Source organism: Limanda limanda, chromosome 16, assembly GCF_963576545.1.
Source record: "Limanda limanda chromosome 16, fLimLim1.1, whole genome shotgun sequence".
Taxonomy (NCBI): domain Eukaryota; kingdom Metazoa; phylum Chordata; class Actinopteri; order Pleuronectiformes; family Pleuronectidae; genus Limanda; species Limanda limanda.
The window spans coordinates 2,630,773-2,652,988 of NC_083651.1; the positions used below are offsets into that span (position 1 = coordinate 2,630,773).

At 43.5% G+C, this 22,216-nt stretch overlaps 1 protein-coding gene across 1 annotated transcript; it reads left to right on the top strand.

Annotated features, from left to right (window-relative positions):
• Positions 1 to 4,772: 4,772 nt before the first annotated feature.
• On the top strand, positions 4,773 to 22,109 carry rftn2 (raftlin family member 2). Its single transcript, XM_061088614.1, has 9 exons — positions 4,773 to 5,073; positions 14,630 to 14,810; positions 16,117 to 16,225; positions 16,313 to 16,487; positions 16,699 to 16,917; positions 17,939 to 18,045; positions 18,991 to 19,094; positions 19,184 to 19,265; positions 20,277 to 22,109. The coding sequence occupies exons 1-9, from the start codon at positions 4,935 to 4,937 to the stop codon at positions 20,481 to 20,483; spliced, it is 1,323 nt and encodes a 440-aa protein (XP_060944597.1). The 5' UTR covers positions 4,773 to 4,934; the 3' UTR covers positions 20,484 to 22,109.
• The last annotated feature ends 107 nt before the right edge of the window (positions 22,110 to 22,216 follow it).

The window sequence follows — 22,216 nt, forward strand, 5'->3', positions numbered from 1 at the left end:
TGTCTTTTAATGATGATAAGTTCTGTTTTAAAGCGTCTGTTCTATGTAAAGCACAATGAGACACAATTTGTGCTGTGAGAAGTTCTATATAAATAAAGTTTATTGTTATTTCTCAGAGTAAAGTCTTGTGTTGGTTTCCTCTCATGTTTGTAGTTTGAGTTTCTCTGTGTTTGCAGATGTTAGTTTGCAGATCTGACACATGTTAGCACACACATGCACATACACTCTAAACGTGTGTGTTTGTGTGTGTAAGCATGTGACAGGTGTGTGTGTGTGAGGAGTGTTTGTGTTTCACGGTGTAAAGAAAGAGGAACATGTGTTATGTTCCACACACGTCCCGTGTTGTGTGAGTCTCGTCGGTTTCTGGGTCAACATCTCACACCTGTGATGGAAAAGCTCCAAGTTCCTAAAGAACTCACTGAACTGATGTTTCCACCAAACACACAACACGTCCTTCATCGTTGTGTTTGTTGTGTCTACGTCTCATTAAACACAAACTTCAGGTCAGAGTCAACCCCAAGGACTCGTCTATTCATACCATGTTGTACATCGAGGGTCATAACATATCACTGACGGGTCACTATGACGTATTTATATTTATATTTAAGCATTTACTTCAGAGGATATTTATTAGTGGATAATCTTATAATTGACATCTGCCGCCACTAGATGGCGCCATCACCAAACAAATCTACACAGACCACAAGCTAGAGCTGGAGATAGATAGATAGATAGATAGATAGATAGATAGATAGATAGATAGATAGATAGATAGATAGATAGATAGATAGATAGATAGATAGATAGATAGATAGATAGATAGATAGATAGATAGATAGATAGATAGATAGATAGATAGATAGATAGATAGATAGATAGATAGATAGATAGATAGATAGATAGATAGATAGATAGATAGATAGATAGATAGATACAAACTCCAAACCTTTGTTCCAACTGTTTAGTTTAGTTGAGTCTGTTTGTTTGTGTTGTTTTGTGTCGCGCAGCTAAACCAGCGTCAGTGTGTGTTTTTAATTTGTCTGATTCGTTTCTTTGTGTTTGTTCATGTGCTTCTTATATTCACTGTTTGTATTTGTCCTTCCATTGTTCCAGATCATTACATCATTTGATATCAATGCAGTGAAACATGTGACCAGAAGTCTCCTGAGATTCTCTTGTGATGCGATGGTCGTTGGAGACACAGGAAGTGAGGTCAGAGGTCGTCCTCAGTGTTTAATGCTCTGTTGAATAAACGCCTCAGTTCCTTCCAGCCCTGTGTTTAGTGAAGACGGGCCCCGGGTTTCCTCCCCAGCGCGTCTGGGCCGGGTGGAGCTCCTGCATGTCGGTGGTTTCCTGTCGAGTTTTAAACGTTTGGAGTTATTTTTGCAGCATTCTGTCATCCCATCGTGTGCATGGCCCACATGTGTGTGTCTGTGTGTTGGCTTCACTTGTGTATTTCATGCTGCATGATGGGACCTGAACATAAAGTGATGAGATGAATACGTTTATTATGTGATATCCTCACAGGGGTCACGAAAGAAGGAACAGAAAAGTAATTTCCTAAAAGCTTAAACATAAATTCATTATTGTGTGTTCATCCTTAGATTAAAGATTTACTATATTTGTGATTTAATATATTTAAATTGTCAAGTCAATGGGAACAGCGTGTTTTATGATGTTATGTTTATCCTGTCAAATATCAAAATTCTGTTTGGATTAGAGAATACAGAGACAATGATGTAGAAATGCAGTTATAGAAAAGAGAAACGCCTCCTCCAGTAGTTTGGTCATTACATTTTTTCTTGCTCTCATCTGGATCTTTCTTCTCTTCCTCCATTTCTTTTCTTTCCTCTTCCATTCTTCCTCCTCCATTTTGTTTGATTTCATATTCCTGTTCTTTGAAAACTGCTTTTAATTGTTTCCCTGTTCCTGTCACTTCTTTATTTTTAACTTGTCAAGCACCTTTTTGAAAGGTGCTAGACAAATAAAGTTTATTATTATTATTATTATTACATATGAAGAGTTTATAGACAGTAAATATTTTTGAAAGGATTTCCTCCGCTCCTCTAATAAGCCGTCTCATCCACCCAGCTGCTTCCTTCCTTCACCTCCTTCCTTCCTTCCTTTCATTCATTCATCCAGACAAAAGATGGTTGAAAACATCTCACAGGAAAACGTCTCCGTTCATTTATGAAGCGTGAATCAGAAAAATCAGAGCAGAAAAGTGAGGTTTAAACCTTCTGATGTCCTTTCATCCCTTTATTCATCATCTTGAACGTTAAATTATATCATCGGTGCAAAGGTCAGTTTCCTGTCGTCAACAAGAGAAACTTCAGGAAAAGTCCTTGTCACAATAAGAGCGTACGAGCGATGACTGGGAACCGAACTGGATCCAGTTTGTGTTGGACTGGCAGCAGCTGTGGTTTGAGGACGTGAAGCTTCTGCCTCTGAGAGTCTTTGAATTCACCTCGAACTTTTGAGATATAAACTTATTATCTCATGTTTAGTGACTTTGATTTTAAATCTCATGGAAAATTTTTTCTATCCTTTAAAGAAACAAGTCAATAGTTTGTTTTTGTTTTTGATGTTGTATGAATTTCTACCTTTCAGCTTGTGAGACATCGGAAACAGATAAACCGAGGGTCAATTTTCACTGCGCAATTATTATGGCCAAAATAATTCATAATAATAATAAACCACAATGTTAGTGGAGTTATATTTCAGTAATTTTCACTTTATCTACACAAATAGAATCCGTCTGTGTTTGGTGACGTCTTCTGTCTGTGAAGAAGCTTCAGCTGCTTGAAGGGAACTTTCTGAATAAATGAACCTTGTGTCAGAGGTTTCATATCTTTTTTATATCATCTAATAACTAATAACCTCCATCAGTTCTGCTTGATGGAGGTGACAATGAGTTATGGTTTCATATTTAACTACTTTAGAAATCGTGCAGTGAGAAAACTGTCGAAGGTCCTTTGTGCTCGTTAAGGCCTGAAGTGGGAACCAGTGAGAGGTGGAGGTCAGAGGTCGCTGGTGTAAGTGTGTCACAGGTTCGACTGTTTGATGCCACATGTTACCTGGTGTTGCCCCCCCCCCCAGCTCTGCTCCGGATGTCGTTGACGTTAGAACTTTACGAGCCAGACGTCCGGGTTCGAGTTACAAGAGTCGAGTGAAGAAAGTGAATCCACGCTGGAAACCATCACTGATTGAATTACTCACTGGTAATTAACTCAGAGAGGAAGAAGAGAAATGGACAGATGGTGGGAACACTGGGCTGAAAGAAGAGGGGGGGCGGATGGGGGGGCGGAGTGAAACTATAACAGTTGTTAATCACTTAGTTCTGACCCAACCTGTGACCTTTGACCTTTCAGAGGATGTGAGGAGGCATATTGGATATGAAGCAGTGAGGAGGTAATCACAGGTCTGCAGCCTCCAGGATCCAGGATCTACCATCAGGATCCACCAGGGTCCACCACAAGGATCCACCACCAGGAACCACCACCAGGAACCACCACCATGATCCATGATCTACCACCAGGATCCACCACCAGGATCCACCACCAGGATCCATGATCTACCACCAGGATCCACCACCAGGATCCACCATTAGGATCCACAATCCACCATCAGGATCCATAATCCACCACCAGGATCCACAATCCACCACCAGGATCCACCATCAGGATCCACAATCCACCACCAGGATCCACCATCAGGATCCAGGATCCACCACCAGGATCCACCACCAGGATCCTCCAAGAGGATCCATGATCCACCACCAGGATCCAGCACCAGGATCCACCACCATGATCCATGATCCAGCACCAGGATCCAGCACCAGGATCCACCACCAGGGTCCACCACCAGGATCCATGATCCACCACCAGGGTCCACCACCAGGATCCATGATCCAGCACCAGGATCCACCACCAGGATCCATGATCCAGCACCAGGATCCAGCACCAGGATCCACCACCAGGGTCCACCACCAGGATCCATGATCCACCACCAGGGTCCACCACCAGGATCCATGATCCAGCACCAGGATCCACCACCAGGATCCATGATCCAGCACCAGGATCCAGCACCAGGATCCACCACCAGGATCCACGATCCACATCCACCACCAGGATCCACCACCAGGATCCACGATCCACATCCACCACCAGGATCCACAACCAGGATCCTGAACCCTCTCACCCTCTCTCTCTCTGAGAAGTTCCAAAGCATGAAGTTCACGTGGACGTTAATCACTTTGAGACCGGACGTACAATGGGACTTCAAAATAAAAGTCTAGATTCATGGTACTATGTTTAATCCATTATCTGAAGAGCCATTGCATATTATCATATACAACTAAAACGACTAAAACAACCATTAAGAGACAAAAAACGTGCAGCAACACAGAAGAGACGCACACTGACTGCAAAGAGACACACCACAACCAGAGATTCAACAAGATGAACATACACAACAACCACAAAGACACACAATATGATCACAAATAGATGCAGTGATGTAAAACCAGCAAGAAAAAAGTGAAGGTTTTCTATTAAGTGTTTTGTTTAAGTGTCTGGAGGAAGTTGTGTAAGTTGATGATGGAGGAAACTTTCCTCCAGGGAGCGCTGCTCCTCCTCCTCCTCCTGCTCTTCCTCCTCCTCCTCTCCCTCCTCTCCCTCCTCCTCCTCCTCCTCCTCCTCTCCCTCCTCCTCCTCCTCCTCCTCCTCCTCCTCTCCACGCTCCGGACCTCCAGCCTCTCCAGCGGGACACTCTCCCACACACACCCGGCGGTAGAGGACCTTCCTCCGGGCTCCGGTGCTGCTTCTCCCCGGCCTGTGTGAGTCCCTCGTCTCGCCTGGAGACCGAGCCTCCCCGGCTGTGGAGCGATGGACACGTCCCGTTAGAAGTTGGAAAGTCTCCCCGCCTCGGAGGCCATGGGCTGCGGCTTGAGGAAGCTGGAGGACCCGGAGGACAGCACTCCAGGGAAGATCTACTCCACCCTGAAGAGAGCTCAGGTGGAGACGAAGACAGACACCGTGCTGGAGTATGTCCTGCTGGACTTCAGCCTGGAAGGTGAGACACGTCCCCGGGACTTTCTACCGAGTTTCTACTGGTGACAGGATAATCAGGGTTATTAGAGATTCATCGGTTCATCAGGAGAATGTGTTTCAATGACTTCAACAACCAAACAAAACTTTAATATGTTCGTTTTATTCTCATACATGCGGAAGAAAAACATGTATTTATTGAGCTGGAATCAGCAAATATTTGTTAGTTTTGTTTTAAATCACGAGTTAAACTAAAATTCAACTTTTTCCATTGATTAAAAAATGATTAATCATTGAATCTCTGAGTGAAACTGTCTCTTTGATCCAATGAGTGATTCCTGAAACAATAGATGATCAATTGAATGGAAATCGATCTTTACAAGTAGTTATATTGATCAATTGGTGATTATTATGTTAATTTATCTGGTTCCAACTTCTCCAGAGTGAAGATTTGATCCTTTTCTTTATCACATGTGAGGAAAACTGATTTATTTGCAGCATTTTCCACAGTTTCCTGACAATCAATCAAATAGGCAAAACATCCAAACTAGATCTTTGTAAATTAAATTATTGTCACTTTTTTGTCACAGAAAACAATTACAGCTGAACTTATTTGAATTGTCGATTGATATTGAAGAAGGATCAGATGATATTTAGATATTTTGGTAACTTTTCTGTAGTTTTTTATCATCTGTCATAGTTAATGAAATAACTTGACCGCGCAATCAGTGGGACTTTATGATTCTCACACATTTTGATTCCTCTTTGATCAAATGATGATTAATAGAAATATAATCAGTAGATGAAGTCAATCCTCAGCTGTGTGTCAGTGTCTGATCGACCAACATCTGGAGTTTAATATCATAGAAATCTATGGAAAACATAAAATATTCACATTTGATCTGGAAACAAGATCATTTTGACACATTTTCTTTCAAGACAACTATCTGATGTTATTGTTCTATGACAGATCAGTGCAGCTGTATACAAAGAGGGCATTTAAAGTTATAATTAGTTGCTGCTCCAGTTTATTTCTGACTATCTGCAGAATCACGAACCTGTTTGTCATAAAGGAAACTGTTGTCCCTCATGACATCTTAATGCAGATAAAGACTCTTCGGTTTCATTGAGTTTTTCTGATTCATCACTTTAAAATAGACTCATCTTATTTCCTCTTCGGACAAAAATGTTCCTCTTGGTTTATTTGGCTCTAAAACGCTCCTGAACAGACACAGAAAGACAAACTATTTACGACACAGAGACACTTTATTATTCCCACAGGAGCCGCTGTGCTTCACTGTGCTGCTGGAAACTAAAGGTCCAATAAAACCTCCTGTAGCCAGACGGGAAAGCTAGAATGTTCAGGTCAGACTCAATCACAGCAGCAGGAGAATGTGAGGAAACTGAAGCAGGAGGAGATGACGAATTAATCCTGCTGTGGAATTCACGTGTTTTTGATTAACAGCTTATCCACACCAACAAAAAATCTGGATTCTCCGCGTCTTTCCAGGTTGACGTCTTCGTCTCCTACCTGTCTGGCTCCTCTTCTTAATCCTGAGATCTTTGTTTTCCTCCAGTTACACTTCTGTCACGTGTTAGAAACCTCGTCAACAAGGACCTTTTCCTGCTGTGGTCTCACAAACAGTCGCTCCAGAGCATTTGAGGAAGTTGTCTTCAGTGCAGGTGCTGGAGCCGCTTGAGTGTTTTAAATGTTCCCTTTTTATTCTGAAGTCCTTTCACGTCTCTTCACGTTTCACAAACATCACATCGTCCAACTCTGGATCTTTTCCTAGCAACAGGCCTGGTTTGTTCAGCCCATCTAGAAATAGGTCACAAGGTGGTTTTCCTGCCCTCTGCGAGTAGCCCATCTGCACACATTCACACACACACACACACACACACCTTCTCATGGTTAAATAATATAATTCCCTGCCAGAGGAGGAAAAGCCCACCTGCTGTGATCTGGAATCTAATTTGAAGCGTGTGATAATCTGCGCTGGCCGAGCGTTTCAGAGCTAATCCTTCATCTGACGCTGTTTTTCACTCTGACCTATTTGGAAGGAAACGGTGATTAAGGCCTGAATGGAAGCGTCGCATGTAAACAGCCGCCGACAAAATAATGAATCACAGAGGAAAGTTGAAGGGGGGGGGGGGGGGGTTTCAGGGAAGTTAAGTCTGTTTCCCGTCTCCTAACGACTTTCAGAGAAACGCCTCCGACTGAATCCTGGATTTTCATCTTCAGTTCGTCCACTGATGATTTGGGTGATTTAGGTTTTTTTGTCTTTTTGAATAACAAGGACCTTTTTGTGACAGGAGCCAAAATGGTGGCAGGAAGTCACAGTTTCACATACGCACATGAAGCCGAGGTGAAGCCTCTCGTTCATTTTCAGTCGACTTCTTGTGGCGCAGGAAGTCTGCAGCCGAGGTCGCGTGAGGTCAAACTTCACTGGACTTTGACCGGCGACGTCACAGCTTCGATAACGTTTGTGTGGTTGACTCCACTTGATCGTTATCGGCTCCTCCTCTTCCTGCTTGCTACAACCCATCTCCTCCTCCTCCTCTTCCTCTTCCTTTTCCTCTTCCTCACCAACATCTTCCTCAAAAGGACGTCAGACCAACTACTGTTGTTGTGTTTTTGAGGCCGAAGGAGAATTAGCTCACTGCTCATGTTGTTCTCTGGTATTTGACGGATGACCGATGTAGCATTTAGCTCCACCTACTGGCCCGGCATGTTTGTTTTTAGAGTTTGTTGTTGTTTTTATCTTCTCGTCTCTGGAGGGTTTTTTAAAACAAAGTAGTAATTCTCTGTTAAAAAGTTATATCGTTTATATCGTCAGTGATGAAGACGAGGTCTAAGAACACGTTCGATCAGCTGAAGTGTATGAATGGAGACTGCAGCACCAAGAGAAACATGAAGGTTATTGAAAAAGTATTTGTTCTTTCTCTGTCTCCACACGTTCACGATGATGAAGAGGAAACTCAGTGAAAAGCAGAACTGTACGAACGTGTGTGAAGGGCTGAGTGTGACTTGTAGTGTTAAGAGCTTTGATTGGTTAATAAGACTTAATGGTGAGTGACCTCTGATGAATCTCTGACTGGATCAGTTAAATCTCATTTCATGAGGGAGAAGGAGGAAATGTACATTTCTAAGATGTGAGTTTTCCTCTTGGATTTGTGTGATTGTGCGATGGTGAATGTGTGATGACACATCTCAGAGTGTGAGGACCAGTTAAACCACAGTGATTCCAATCTCAACCCGTCATGTGCCGGCTGCTGATTTATCCTTTGAGGCATTTTTTAACAAGACTGTAAACTGTTTACTTCAGGAAAACCTGTGTTAGGATTTGATTTAAAAAGGAATCTGAGTTGGTTCAGTCGGAAAAGTTTCTTCTTGCCAAACGCAAGATGAAGAAAAGCCTTTAACTGTGTTTTCCTGGCTCTGAACCAGATTCAAACCACCGGGCTTCGTTCTCTCTTCAAACTGAGAGGATGTTTGATGTTCTCCCAAATGCAGTGAAGCCGTCCTCACCTCTCGGAGGGAGGAACGCCCGAGGTGTGGAGCTGCACCGACAAACAGAACTTTCGGTTCCGAGCAGAGAAGCAGAGATAAGGCAGCTGGTCTCTTCTCTCAGGAAACTCAACACAAACCGATTGAGACACGAAGACGATGGATGTTTCACTCGAGCTTTAAATGGCTCAATAAGTTGGTTAAAGGGAGAAGATGTGATTATGAAGATGATGATGATGAAGACTCTGGTGCTTCTTTCATGAACAACACATCTGTCCGTACGTTCCTGAGCAGCAGCTGGTCTGCAGACGTCAGGTGTCGGACCCTGAACGAGCTGCAGGTGCAGGAACTCGTCCTGAGCCGCTTTCAGACGTGAACTCCAGGAAGTGATCGGAAGAAAATAGCTCTGACATTTCCCCGGAGTTTGTCTTTGTGTGGAAGCTTCCCAGTGAGCGAGTGGACATGTTGATGAGGTTTCTAGCACGTGACGAGAGTGAAACTGGAAGAACAAGGATGAAGAAGAGGAGCTGGACACGTAGAAGACGAAGACGTCCACTTGGAACCACGAGGAGATTCCAGATCTTCTGGTGATGAGGCCGACGCCGGCGTGGATGAGCTGTAAACAACAACACTGATCTGTCCACAGCAGAGTTTATACTTTTATATTTTTACCACTTGAGATTGAACCAGGAACCTTCTAGAACCTTCCAGAGTTTATGTCTGACTCCAGCTTCACTGTCGGTCATCAGTGAATATTTATATTCTTAGTTTTTGTAGATGTTTAAAAACCTGCTCAGAAAAGTGAGGCTCATAGTTTTTTTAATAGATTTATTTAACACGTTAAAATATGCTGATCACCTTATTGTACAGTAGCAGAAATGTAAAGTAATGACTCCTCTTTCGTTGTAGAGCATCACCATCACTCTGCAGGTCCTCGTCTCTCCTTGACATTGTCACACACTCTCACTTTCATCTGCCTGCGTCCTCTCTCTCTCTCACACACACACACACACACACACACACACACACACACACACACACACACACACACACACACACACACACACACACACCACCCCATGGTAGCAGCAGCTCTCTCTCTCTCAGCTTGGCCTCGTTTCCCTGCGTCTGAGCGGAGAATGGATGTGAGACCTGGAGCCACAGGCAACACATCAAAGTGGCTAATGGCTAATAACTTCCAGAGCTGAGGTGCAGAGAGAGAGTGTGTGTGTGTGAGTGGGGGGGGGGGGGGGAAACACTCATTTAAAAGCATTGTTTACTGTTATTGATCTTCTTCCACCTTCACTCCAGGAAACAGAAGCATCAGGGCTTCTTCAGTTGCAGCTACAGGAACGTGATAGTTGTGGCTGACTTAAAATTAAAAGCTTCAATAACTAGTCCATTAACTAATGTTGATTATGAATCAGTTTTGGTCAAAACCTTTGCTGGTGTTTGGTTCTGAAATCAGAGCATTGGATCCACTGTGGGTCAGACAGAATAAAACTGTGGAGGAGCGGAGCAGACATTTAACAAATCAGTCGATTGATTGATTGATAAGAAAATAATCAGCACATTTATCAATAATACTATCAAAAGTATAGTTGGTTGCAGCTTTTCTTTAGACTCTTGCTATAAACAATTTCCCCACATCGATAAATGCTCCTGGAAAGACGACAACAAACTCTTGTGTTTCGTCTCTTGGCAAATGTTTTGGTGCCTGAGGGTCGAAGGCAGTGTCAAGCAAAGACTAGAAGGATGAGAGGAGGAGGAGAAAAGGAGGAGGAGAGGAGGAGGAGGAGGAGGATGTGAAGGCAGCTGAGCAGGTCAGGACGAGATGAAGCGAGCAGACGAGAGGATTAACGTCCGGAGACGAGCTGGTTTAACCTGAAGTGACGCGTGCTCGTCGCTGGTCGGATGAACCCGGTCAGGGTCGCATGAAATGTCGGTTAAATAAAAACCCAGATATGAATCATAACCTTCTTCCAAAATCCACGAGGGACGATTGTTCAGAGCTGATTGAAGCCGAGCGCCGGCCTCACGTCCAGGGATGATTCAGTTTCCTCTAATCTCTGTCTAATCTGGAAATAGATTATTTCAGATTAAACTCAGTATTTTGATGATTAAATATAGAGGAGATTTGAAGGTGAGGCAGAAAAAAGCTGATTAATATCTTTCACTTATCGTGGAGCCTGATTTTATGTTGACGTCTCTAATCATATTAACATTTAATGGTTTGTTTTACCTTCTATCTGTTTTTGGATGAACTGTAATACGTTGGGAGCTCTCGAAGCAGATATAGTCAATAATTTATCAGGAATACACAAGAAGTACCGGATGGATTATCCATGAAACTTGGTGAAAGGATTTGGTGTCAAGACAGAACTCAATACATTTACCAAAAATTATTTAAAATTAACACAAAAAGATGCAACAAGATGCAAAATGAGAAATAAAAGATACAAAACAACCACAAACTACACATTAAAGAGGCAAAATTAACACAAAAAGATAGAAAATACCAAAGATAGATGCAAAAGGACCACAGAGAAAAAGACGTAAACTAGCTCCCGAAACATGGACATTTTTTCACTTTCTTTAACATTGTGAGACTTTTTCAACATTTTCCTTGATTTTTCAGGGAATAATTCAAAGATCGTAATACAAAAGATATAGATAGATATGATAATTATGAGAATTTGTTGCAGAATCAAATAGAAATCTGTTTTTAGTGGGTTTCATAAGGAGAGGAAGGAATGAACGTAGGAACTCTGGGTTCTAGCTTCATTCAGATCTAGAGGAGCTGAGGCTTTGCTTCCATTTATCAGTTTGTTGACGAGCGTTTCACTGAGTGTGTATTCATTGTGTATTTTGGTATTAAACGATGAACATGAATATCCGTGAAGCTGTTGAACTCCGACATGTCGCTGCCGTGTGGACGCTCAGCTTCACTGATCCTCGTGTTCTCCTCCTTGTTGCCGGGCAGCTTCTCTGTCTCACACCTTTTTGAATTCTCTCTCTCTCTCTCTCTCTCTCTCTCTCTCTCTCTCTCTCTCTCTCTCTCTCTCTCTCTCTCACAGACTCGTAAACTCCGTCTTGTCGCCTGTTTGGCTCTGAACCCTCGTCCGTCCCCCCCGACCTGTGTCTCCGTCGCTCTGTGCCCTTTGTCAAACCCCCCCCCCCCCAACCTTCCTCACCCACCAGTTCCCACATCACCCCCCCCCCTTTTTAGCCTCTTTTCGCTGGTCCTGGCTTCCTCCTCCTCCTCTTTTTTCCCTCCCTCTCTGAACAGAGGCCCGAGTGTGTGGGGTGATCAGGGTGAGTGGCAGCAGGATGGGGGTGAGGGCAGTGGGGGGGTGAGGCCTGAAAGCAGGGGAGGAGAAAAGACTGAAACAAAAGCTTCGGTTGGAAGTGTGTTAAACATCAGAGCTGCTGTTAGTGATCCAGGTTTAACTAAAGGAAAAGATCTCTCTCTCTCTCTCTTTATTATTTATACTAGGACTGGGCAAGTTAACTCGTTTTAATCGAGTTAACTCAAGTGATGAGTTAACTCGATTGTTTATCCGCCAATTATTTTCTTTTTTCCTGTTCTGCAGCAGTCAGCAACAGACTTTCACAAAATAAAAGCCTGACTTTCACAATAAAACAATAAATAATCAAACCTGAGTTAATGCGAGATAAAATAATTAATCGAGTTAACTCAACACTTGAGTTAACTCGATTGAAACGAGTTAACTTGCCCAGCCCTAATTTATACACTTAATATATGAACCCAACAAAACCACACATTTCCCCTGATGATTGAAAATAAAGGAAAAAAGATGAAACCAATAAATACAACACGGTTCTGCAGAATATAAAGGAAATAAATGAAGTTTATTCTTTTAATCTGATCGGCCTTGCACCAGAGAGAGAGAGAGAGAGAGAGATAGGCTTCCTAACATCAGTCACCGAAAAGAAAAAGACACAAACAAAACACGACCACAGAGCAAAACAAAACAACGACAAAGTGCATAAATAGATGATAAGTGACGACAGAGACTCAAAACAATCACAGTCTACACAAACAGACACAAAGTTACCACACAAAGATGAAAAATCACCTCAAAAGATGCTAAATGTTAACAAATCACTCAAAAGGACACAAAAGATACAAACTGGTAACAATTAAGAGACAAGCTGTCCCTTCTACAGAGGGGGGGGGGGTGGCTTTAGGTCCAGTGGGCGTCGGCTCCAGCTCTGGTTTTTACAGGAGCTTATTAATCTTTCTCACAGGTCTCATCATTCCCTCAGTGTTCTTTTAATGTAGAGTTTATGTGATGTGAACGATCTGGGCCTCGGACCTGTTCAGCATCAGTTCCACCTTTTAACCTGCGACCAGACACACACACACACACACACACACACACACACACACACACACACACACACACACACACACACACACACACCCCTGCTGTGCACGAGCCTGGAAACAGTTTCAGATTTGTTTGACTCTCTTGTTGATCCCTCAGTCGTCCACCAGCTGCAACATGCAGACCCGTGTTAAATTTAAATTCACCTCGAGCGTTGTGCAGCTCGGGTTCAAACCCACAGGAATGTGTGTGAATGAAACCAGTAAAGTGTTGCCACTGGTTTACTGGTTTACTGGTTTCATTCACTCCTCTGGTCTCATAATGGAGCCAAGTGCTCATTCAGGGGGGGGGCAGCGATCTCAGCTGTGAGCTGAGAGCCTCCATCTCTGGGGTGTTCGTCCGTGAGAATGTGGGGGGTTGTAGTGAGGAATGCTGCCACAGACACACACACACACACACACACAGACACACACACACACAGACACACACACACACACACACACACACGGTTTCCCAGTCTCACTCCTGATAAGTCTTTCCTAATCTTGCTCCATCCAAAATGCACAACTTAGTGAAAGTGCTTTAAATGGACTTTCCGTGTGTGTGTGTGTGTGTTTGTGTTTGTGTGTGTGTGTGTGTTAGTTTGTGTGTGTGTGTGCATGAGGCACTCAGCCAAGCCTCTCTGTGAACAGCCTCTCTTTGTGGACACAGGAAGTTTGACGGTCACAGAGACAAACAGCTCGAGTCTCGTTCGGCGCACAAACAACCCACTGAGCTCTTCACACCCCCTACTGGTGACGACAGGAACAACTGATGACGTAAAAATAGACATAACAAAAACTCTTATTTTTGCAGCTTCTTGCAAAAACATAATCATCCGCTCTGCAAAAAGAAATGTTTCTCCAGACGTCGTTTCCTGGAGAATCTTTAAATTCCTCACGTCTCTTAAATCTTTACGACCTGAGCTAAAACATATCGATCTGAAATGCTTCTAGACATAAAAACATGAACAGAATATGTTGTTATGTCTCACAGGGCGTGTGAGCACCAGTCTGAGAGCTGCAGCGTCCACTGGAACCAGTGTCGCCACATCACAGGCCACAGCTGCAGCTCCAGCTCTAAAAATAAGAGCGCGAGCGGGGATGTGGTGTTTCCCTCCACACGCCTCCTCCTCCTCCTCTTTAGCTCAGACAGACCCGACATCAGTGTTTGAACCCGACGGACTCAGGTTATTAAAACTCTACGACCAAGCAGGCGATGTTTTTAGAGGCGGGAATGGTCCGAGCTTTAGTCGTCAAACAGGAAGTACAAGATTCCGACAGATCAGAATAACCTTTAAAACAAGTTTCACATCTGACTTCAAACTCAGATTTCACTTGGACTCGACGTGACCTCAGAGAAACTTTCCTCCCGTCAGCAGATGAAGGGAATCATCTTCGTCTTCATCTTCATCGTTCATGCTCCTCTTCTTCTTCATGAGATATTTCTATTCTTCTTCTTGTGTTTCTGAATTTGACGTAAACGCTGAAAAACTAAAAAACGTCCATTTACGTTTCTGCTGCTTTCCAGGAAATGTTCAGGAAAGGGCTGAAAAGATAAAAGCACCGTTGTGATGTTGAGGAAGAGGAGGAGAATTCTCACATTTATCACGACCACTAAACGACTCTCTCTGTTTCTCACCCTTGCACCCCCCCCCCCCTCTCTCTCTCCGCCCCCTGCAGGCAGCCGCCCGACGGTGCAGTACGTGGGCTCCCTGTCCGAGCTGCCTCAGGCGCTGCAGCCGTACTACACGCAGGGCTACGTCCTGACCGCCCTGCACCCCATCATCCTGTCGGTGGGCCGCACGCGCTCCATGCCCTTCAGCCTGCTGTACCGAGCCATCCTGGCCCGGCCCAGACCAAGGTACACGAGCCCAGATCCTCCATTGAGCCTTAACGAGCCCAGATCCTCCAAACAACCTGAACTCAACTGAAACTGTTCATCTGGATTTTAAATCGACCAAGTTCTTCCTTTCAGACAATAATCAAGTCTTGTTAAGTTTTTGTGGTTAAATCCTTTTCAGAGATCGATACAGATTATTGTACACGAGCTGTGTGCGACACCCGCTGTCCCACTGCGCCCACACACCCCCCCCCCCACCCATCACACTGTCGAGTAAATGGATGAATGATACATGAAGTCAGCTGCATATTTGATGTGAACCGCTGGTAGGAGGTCAGACGTCTGGAGCGGGGGGGGGGGAGACCATGTTTTGGTGATTTTCTATTGGCCAGAAATTCACCCAACAACAGGGGTCCCACAGCCAATGACGTGAGAGTATCTCTGATCACTGTGGTTTGATTGGATGGGAGATTGCAGCTATGATATTAATACTAATGATAAACTTTTATTTGTTTAGCACATTTCACATTTCAGAGGTTGAGTGTGTTTCACAACAAACTCAATAAACAAGAGAATAAAAAACACATTAAAACAATTAAAAGAAGCAACAAACAGAAGGAATAAATACAATAATAAAACAAATGAAATATGATTTTGGGAGTTACAATAATTCTCAGCTGCTGATTTTCTTATTCATGTGTTCAGAGAATCTGCTTCAGAAGTTATAAGAAAGAGAAAATCATTCACTAACGTATTTGTCTGATTATATTTTCAATTTAATTCGACACAGTAGATGTTAATTATTGTTTTATGCCAATATTCCTTCTGGCTGTTCCCATGAATCTTGTAATCATCTTAAAATGCAGATTTAATTAGTTTGACTCTTGTTTAGTTTAATTGTTTTGACAGAATCTGCTTCAGTCTGTAAATGATTCATGTGTTTGTGTCTGAACCTCAGCGACGATTACAAGTGAACTGTGAACTCTACAGCTGCCGGGGGTTCGATGCCACAGAGAGGCTGACCCGTGTGTGTGTGTGTCTGTGTGTGTGTGTGTGTGTGTGTGTGTGTGTGTGTGTGTGTGTGTGTGTGTGTGTGTGTGTGTGTGTGTGTGTGTGTGTGTGTGTGTGTGTGTGTGTGTGTGTGTGTGTGTGTGTGTGTGTGTGTGTGTCTGTGTGTGTGTGTGTGTGTGTCTGTGTGCGTGTCTGTGTGTGTGTGTGTGTGTGTGTGTCTGTGTGCGTGTCTGTGTGTGTGTGTGTGTGTGTCTGTGTGTGTGTGTGTGTGTGTGTGTGTGTCTGTGTGCGTGTCTGTGTGTGTGTGTGTGTTCAGCAGGCAGACGGCCTCCATGTGCCACAGTGTCCCGGTGCTGCGGGTGGAGGAGTGGCCTCTACCCGGCGACTCGCTGACGGGCGACACGGTCCGAGCGCTCATCGACCGGGTCAGTGACCTCTCCCGTTGCCTAGCAACCGTGATGATTTCAGGAAAACCTCCCGTGCTGACTCGTGGCTTCTCTCTCGTCCGGCAGGTGAACAGCAGCGCTCGAGGGGGCGTTCGATTCGTGGGCTCGGTCCTCCAGCAGGTGAGCGGGGTCTCGAACGGCCGGGTGCACAGTCCGAAGAGGGGGTGTCGCTCTCCTCCACGCTCCCCCCCCCGGACCCCTCCAGGAGACGCAGAGCCGGAGGAGAACACCTACAGTCCTGGTGAGGTCATCACGCCGTCACGCTCACGAGGGTTCGATGTCCCGTTTCATCTTTGAGTCTAAGTGTCCTCCTCTTCCTCTTCCTCTTCCTCCTCTTCCTCATCTTCCTCCTCTTCCTCCTCTTCCTCCTCTCCCTCCTCTTCCTCCTCTTCCTCCTCTTCCTCCTCTTCCTCCTCTTCCTCCTCTCCCTCCTCTTCCTCCTCTTCCTCCAGACCTGAGGTTGCTGGTCTTCTTCCACTCCTGGGCTCCAGGCTGTGCTCCTCTGGACTCGCTGGCCTGTCAGTACCACCAGGGGGCGCTCTCCATGCGTGTCTCCAGGAAGGGTCAGGTGGTCAGCGCCCTGGAGGCCGACTGGCTGGAGCTGACCACCGCCTACTACCGGAAGGGCTGGTCGCTGGTGGACTCCTTCGTGTACTGGGACACGCCCAGAGGTCAGTCTGGTGTTGATCCCACGTTTTACACATTGATCGTATTATTACTCGTGTTTGTTTTATTTCTTTAAAACTATATTTAGCGTCACTGAAGAAGTGTCAGAGTCTTGCTCTTGAGAAACTTGTTCTACTCTTTCTTCTTCTTCTTCTATTCTCGGCATTTTTGATCTTTTCTAATTAAAACTGATTCACACACACGTATATAAAAACGTCTCTTCCTGTTGTGGCTTCTCTTTTCCACTGCGTCTATATTTGGAAGCGTCTTCCCGACCTCTGTGACCTCACTTCCTGTTCGTCTGCAGATCTTCTCTCGACCTCAGAGGCCTGGAAATTATAGAAATGGAATTAAATGGATTCACACTCTGACATTCATCCTGGAGACTGACTGGTGCAGGATCTTTAAGGCTGATGCCAAAATCAATATTTGAGGGTTTTAGAAAAAACATTAATCTGCTGATATTGATTCATTTTATTAGAAACATGAAGCATAATGTAAACAAAGATTTCTGGAGGATCCATGATGTTTGCAGAGCCAGAATCATCTCTAATAATCCTCCTGATGTTACCGCTGCTGTGGAGATGTGAAATCACAACACACATTATCTCAGGTTCTGAATATAACTGAATATTAGGATTTAGACACATCAGCTGATCTGTGATGCGTTCAGGGACCGTCGGAGCCGCTCCCACTCCCCAGGGGATGAACCGTCCCGTCCTGATAGATGGTTATAAAACAAGTGGAGCACCTCCCCTGGTCAGGAGACTTATTATTATAAACTGTGACACAGATCTGAAATCAGGTTGAATCCGCCCCCCCACCCGCTCCACATTCACACACAGTTAAACCTCTTTCTAAGAACTGGGTCATTATCAACCCAGTGTCACTTTCCCATTCTCCCAACGACTCACAGCTGGGAACACGAGATGTGTTCGCTTCCCGACAATGAAGGTTGGGTTATTATTGTGTTAGCTTTAACACAAGCGTGTTTGTGTGTGTGTTTTTGTGTTGTGTGTGTTTCAGGTGAGCCGGTGCCCAGATCCCTGGAGGGTTTGTTTGTTTACGAGGAGAGAAGCACGTCTCCTCCCGCCAACGACACCATCGTGGTGGAGCAGTGGACCGTCATCGAGGTCAGTGACAGACTGAGGAGGACGAGTGTCAGCTGACCCACAAAACCATAAACACGTTATCTCCTATCATCTCAGTTTCTCTCTTCAGGGCTAAAGCCACAGTTCAACATGTCGTTACTCAGGTGAACTGACCCGTTAATGAGCAGAGACGTGAACAGGAAGACAAGGAAAATGAGAAGTTTTACTTTTTTCACTCATATCTTCGTCACTAAGTGATTTTGATTCAAGATTCAAGATTTTTATTATGAAATGCACAAGAATAACATTAAGCAGTCGCTGGCAATGAAATGCTTGAGTCACAGGCTCTCTTATAGCAAAGATTAAGTAATTACAACCCCAAAAAAATAAAATAGAAATAGTATAAAATAGAATAAAACAGAATATCAAAAATTTAAAATCGAAAATAAATAAAAAATATATATATATATACAGCAGAAGAGAAAAATAAAATAACAATAGTGCAATTATGTGCAATATAGTGCAATTATGTGCACTATAATTAAGTTGGTTAATTATATAAAAACGGGCTGAGACATTATGATTGACAGCTCTGACCCTGACTCTAAATGACGTCATGGCAGCGTTGGTATCCGAGATGTTTTTGTTCATCAGGAGGAAGAGGTAGATGCTCAGTCACCAATTTAAAAAACGCTGACCTCTACTGGCCAAACCCTGGACACTGCAGTCCACGAAGTGTTTTTAAAATCGGTTACAAAAACACCTTGTATACGATGTTATTATTAACATAGTGAACTGAAGTGTTGAAACACGCTTTGTATAAAACGTCTCCACCTTTATGTTTGAGTTTTAGAAGATCTTTCAAATTTAAAAAGATGAAAAGCAGCCAGGACGGCTCAGTAACGTGTTATTATCTCCATGTTCTTTGTCCTCTTCTTCTTTGTGTGTCTGTCTCTTTGACCCTTTGACCCGTGTGTTGTCCATCAGGGCTCCAGCGTGAAGACGGACTACGGGCCCCTCCTTCACACGCTGGCCGAGTTCGGCTGGCTGCTCACGTGCGTCCTGCCGACGCCCATCATCCGACACGACAGGTGAGCTCAGTCAGGAACTGGCTCTGCTGTGTATTGATGCTGTTAACATGTAATATAACATGATGATGATATGACCGCTCTGTGTGCAGTGACGGGAACTTGGCCACGAAGCAGGTGGTGTTTCTGCAGAGGCCGGTCCGAGGTCAGGCCGCCGGGCAGCAGAGGAACCAGGTGAGAGGCATGATGGGAGATGGAGTCCCAACACACAGGGGATTGTTTTACAGCTTCAAAAAGAAAAAGGGTTCAAACCTTCGTGGAATAAGTTGAATGGAATTTGGTGAAAAACTATGATTGTCCGTGATGAAGGAAAACGCTGCTGTTTGTGTAGCATCACTGCCCCCTGGTTAACAAACTCAGAACTGCACCTCACACACAGTGAACTGAGGCTGAAGTCTTGGAAACTTTGAACCTTCTCACGATCTGAGGTCACGAAGACAAAACATCCTAGAGCCCAAAATACTGTAGCTCCTAGAAGACAGGTCTAAAGATCAGGTCTGTTTAAATCCTAAATCTGATCTGCTCACCAAGCATTAAAGATCCAGAAGAAGAGTTTAGAGCAGAGGTCTTCAACAGGGGTTCCGCGACCTCTAGGGGGTCCGCAGAGGTACTACAGGGGGGTCACAAAATTTGTGGTTGATAAGACAATTTTTTATATTTTTAAAATGTAAAAAAAATTAAATTAATTAATAAAATTAAATTGTTTTAACATTAATCCAGCATATTGCAGCGAACGGATAAATGGAGGCAGAAGACGTCATCTTTCATTCAGCGACACACAATAATAAAAACATCGATATATGAACCTGTGTATTATTTAAATAGCTTAGTATTGAATGCACAATAACAGGGTAGCTATGTTTATACATGGCACTAGGCCCAGTTTAATATAAAACACAATTTTTTACAATATATATAGTAGGGGGTCCCTGCTCCATCTCTCCATCAGTTTGGGGTCCTTGAACTGAAAAATGTTGAAGACCCCTGGTTTAGAGGGAAACCAGGGAACTAAAGAGGTGTAGACATCTGTCCTGAGGGACCCAATCACAAGGGAACGGCTCCAAGTTCAAGTTCAGGTCAAACTCTCCTTGTTGTGTAGGAATCTAAGTTTTGTTGGGTTGTGTGAGATGTGAGTTTCCTCCGAGCTGTGACCTAACGTGACCTCCTGTGACCTCCTGTGTCCAGACTCTGTCAGTGCACAGCGACGTGTCCAGTCGCTCGGTGAGCCGCTCGGTCAGCAGCGCCACCGCCCCCCCCGAGGAGCTCTCTCCCGCCGCGGGGGGCATCGGCGGCTTCCCCGTGTTCGGGGGGGGCTATCCCAGCGCCCTGTCCCGCCTGGAGGAGAACGGCTTCGAGCAGGAAGAAGGGAAAGCTGAGGTCACGTGTATGTGAGCGGGAAAACAGACAGATTGAACTTTTCCTCCAGGATTCAAACAGCGTTGGATCAACAGAGAAAAGACTTGAAGTCTCCAGACTCTTCATCGGCCGTTGTGTTGCTTTTAAAACTGCACTTTTTAAAATGTTTTTATTGAAGCCATAATGAGGTTTTATTTAGAGACGGATCTGAGTCCGAACCTTTACATAGAAACCACACAAACACACACAGACACACACACAGACCTATGAAGCACAAACTGATTTTTGCACGTTATGGAATCAACACCGGTGATAAACAAGGGGATTCACCTTTTTTTGACCAATATCACTTTTCCTACTCTTTGGTTTTTCTTTTTCACACATTTTTCTCTCAATTGAACAGAGAAAGTTCTCTCAACTCCCTCAAGACTTTTATTGGTGCGTTGAGATGTTTTAAAACCTTCATATCTCACCTCAGGTCAGAGGTCACCTCAGACTCGGCTCTTCTCTCCAGAATATTTGGTACTGACAGAGGATGTTTGAAATCCTCATGTTCAATCTGACCGGGGCCATGTTTGAATCATTCTGGAAATGGTTTGTGTCCAATCATGCATTATCACAGTATTATTTAATATTTGTTCGGTTGCTGTTGGTGTTACACGTTTATTTTTTCTTCTGTTTAATCTGCTGCTTCCTGCTTTAGAGCGTAGATGGTACTGACGTGTCCTGTTCAGAAAACATTTGGTATTTTCCTTTTAGTGTCGGACCAATCCATGAAAATACTAAATCTACTTTGAGTTGATCTGAATGATGTATTGTTTCTGCTTTATCACCACAACACACACTGTTGTTTAGTTTGATTCAGTCTCACACACACACACACACACTATATGTATATTGGTTGAAGGCATTTGCTGAAAACCAGTGTCCAGCTGTTAAATGAAATGATTTGACCCTTTTGAAAAACTAGATTTAAAACATTTTTAAAGGTTAATATCTTCAGCAGAAACCTGTGGACAGGATAGAAAGTATTAACTCAACTTACTGTTGGTTTTGTTAATTTCTTAGGATTTGTTGACAATGTAAAATATAGTCGTAGATACATTTCCTGTTATTTCTTAACCAACATTAATTTCAGCCTTTATTCAGACGACAGCAGTCGAGCTTCAACTTGAACAACTTTACCTGCAATAAGTATTAAGTGTTTTTCTTTTCAGGAAAATATGAAACCATCCATTATTGACAATATGTCCGGAGAGCAAATGTTAGATCTTGTCATTTAATGTTATCAAAAGGAACAATGTTGTAAATATCTAAAGACATTTTCACTCACAACTGCAAATTTGGGTTTGAACTAATTGTGATGCAAGTTACTTTATTTTTGAGAGGAAGTTGCAGCTAATGATTCATCATTGAATTCTTCAGATGTTTCATACGATGAGATTCAATCATTGTTAATCATGTGACCAGAAAACATTGATTACTCCTATTTGAAAACATTTTTTTAAAGATTTTATAATCCGAATAATTTGATTTTCTGTCCAGTTAAAGTATATTTGAGATTTTCCAGTGAGTGACGGGTTCCAAGTGGTTATGTGACCATGGTTATATGTATATGATGTATTCATCATCAGGTTTAATAAATGTCAGTATTAATGTTGACTTTGTACATTTTGCTTCTTTTATTTGTCAAGTGTAACTTTAGTTTCTCGTCAGTTATTTTCCTGACATTCACACAAATGTTTGTAAATAAGTGTGGATGTAACTTC

What these genes read in the sequence shown, in the direction of transcription:
- rftn2 (XM_061088614.1), top strand. Translation starts at nt 4,935, where the DNA reads ATGGGCTGCGGCTTGAGGAAGCTGGAGGACCCGGAGGACAGCACTCCA. An exon ending in GCTGGACTTCAGCCTGGAAG is followed by an intron (nt 5,074 to 14,629) that starts GTGAGACACGTC and finishes CGCCCCCTGCAG; the next exon opens with GCAGCCGCCCGACGGTGCAG. An exon ending in CTGGCCCGGCCCAGACCAAG is followed by an intron (nt 14,811 to 16,116) that starts GTACACGAGCCC and finishes GTGTGTGTTCAG; the next exon opens with CAGGCAGACGGCCTCCATGT.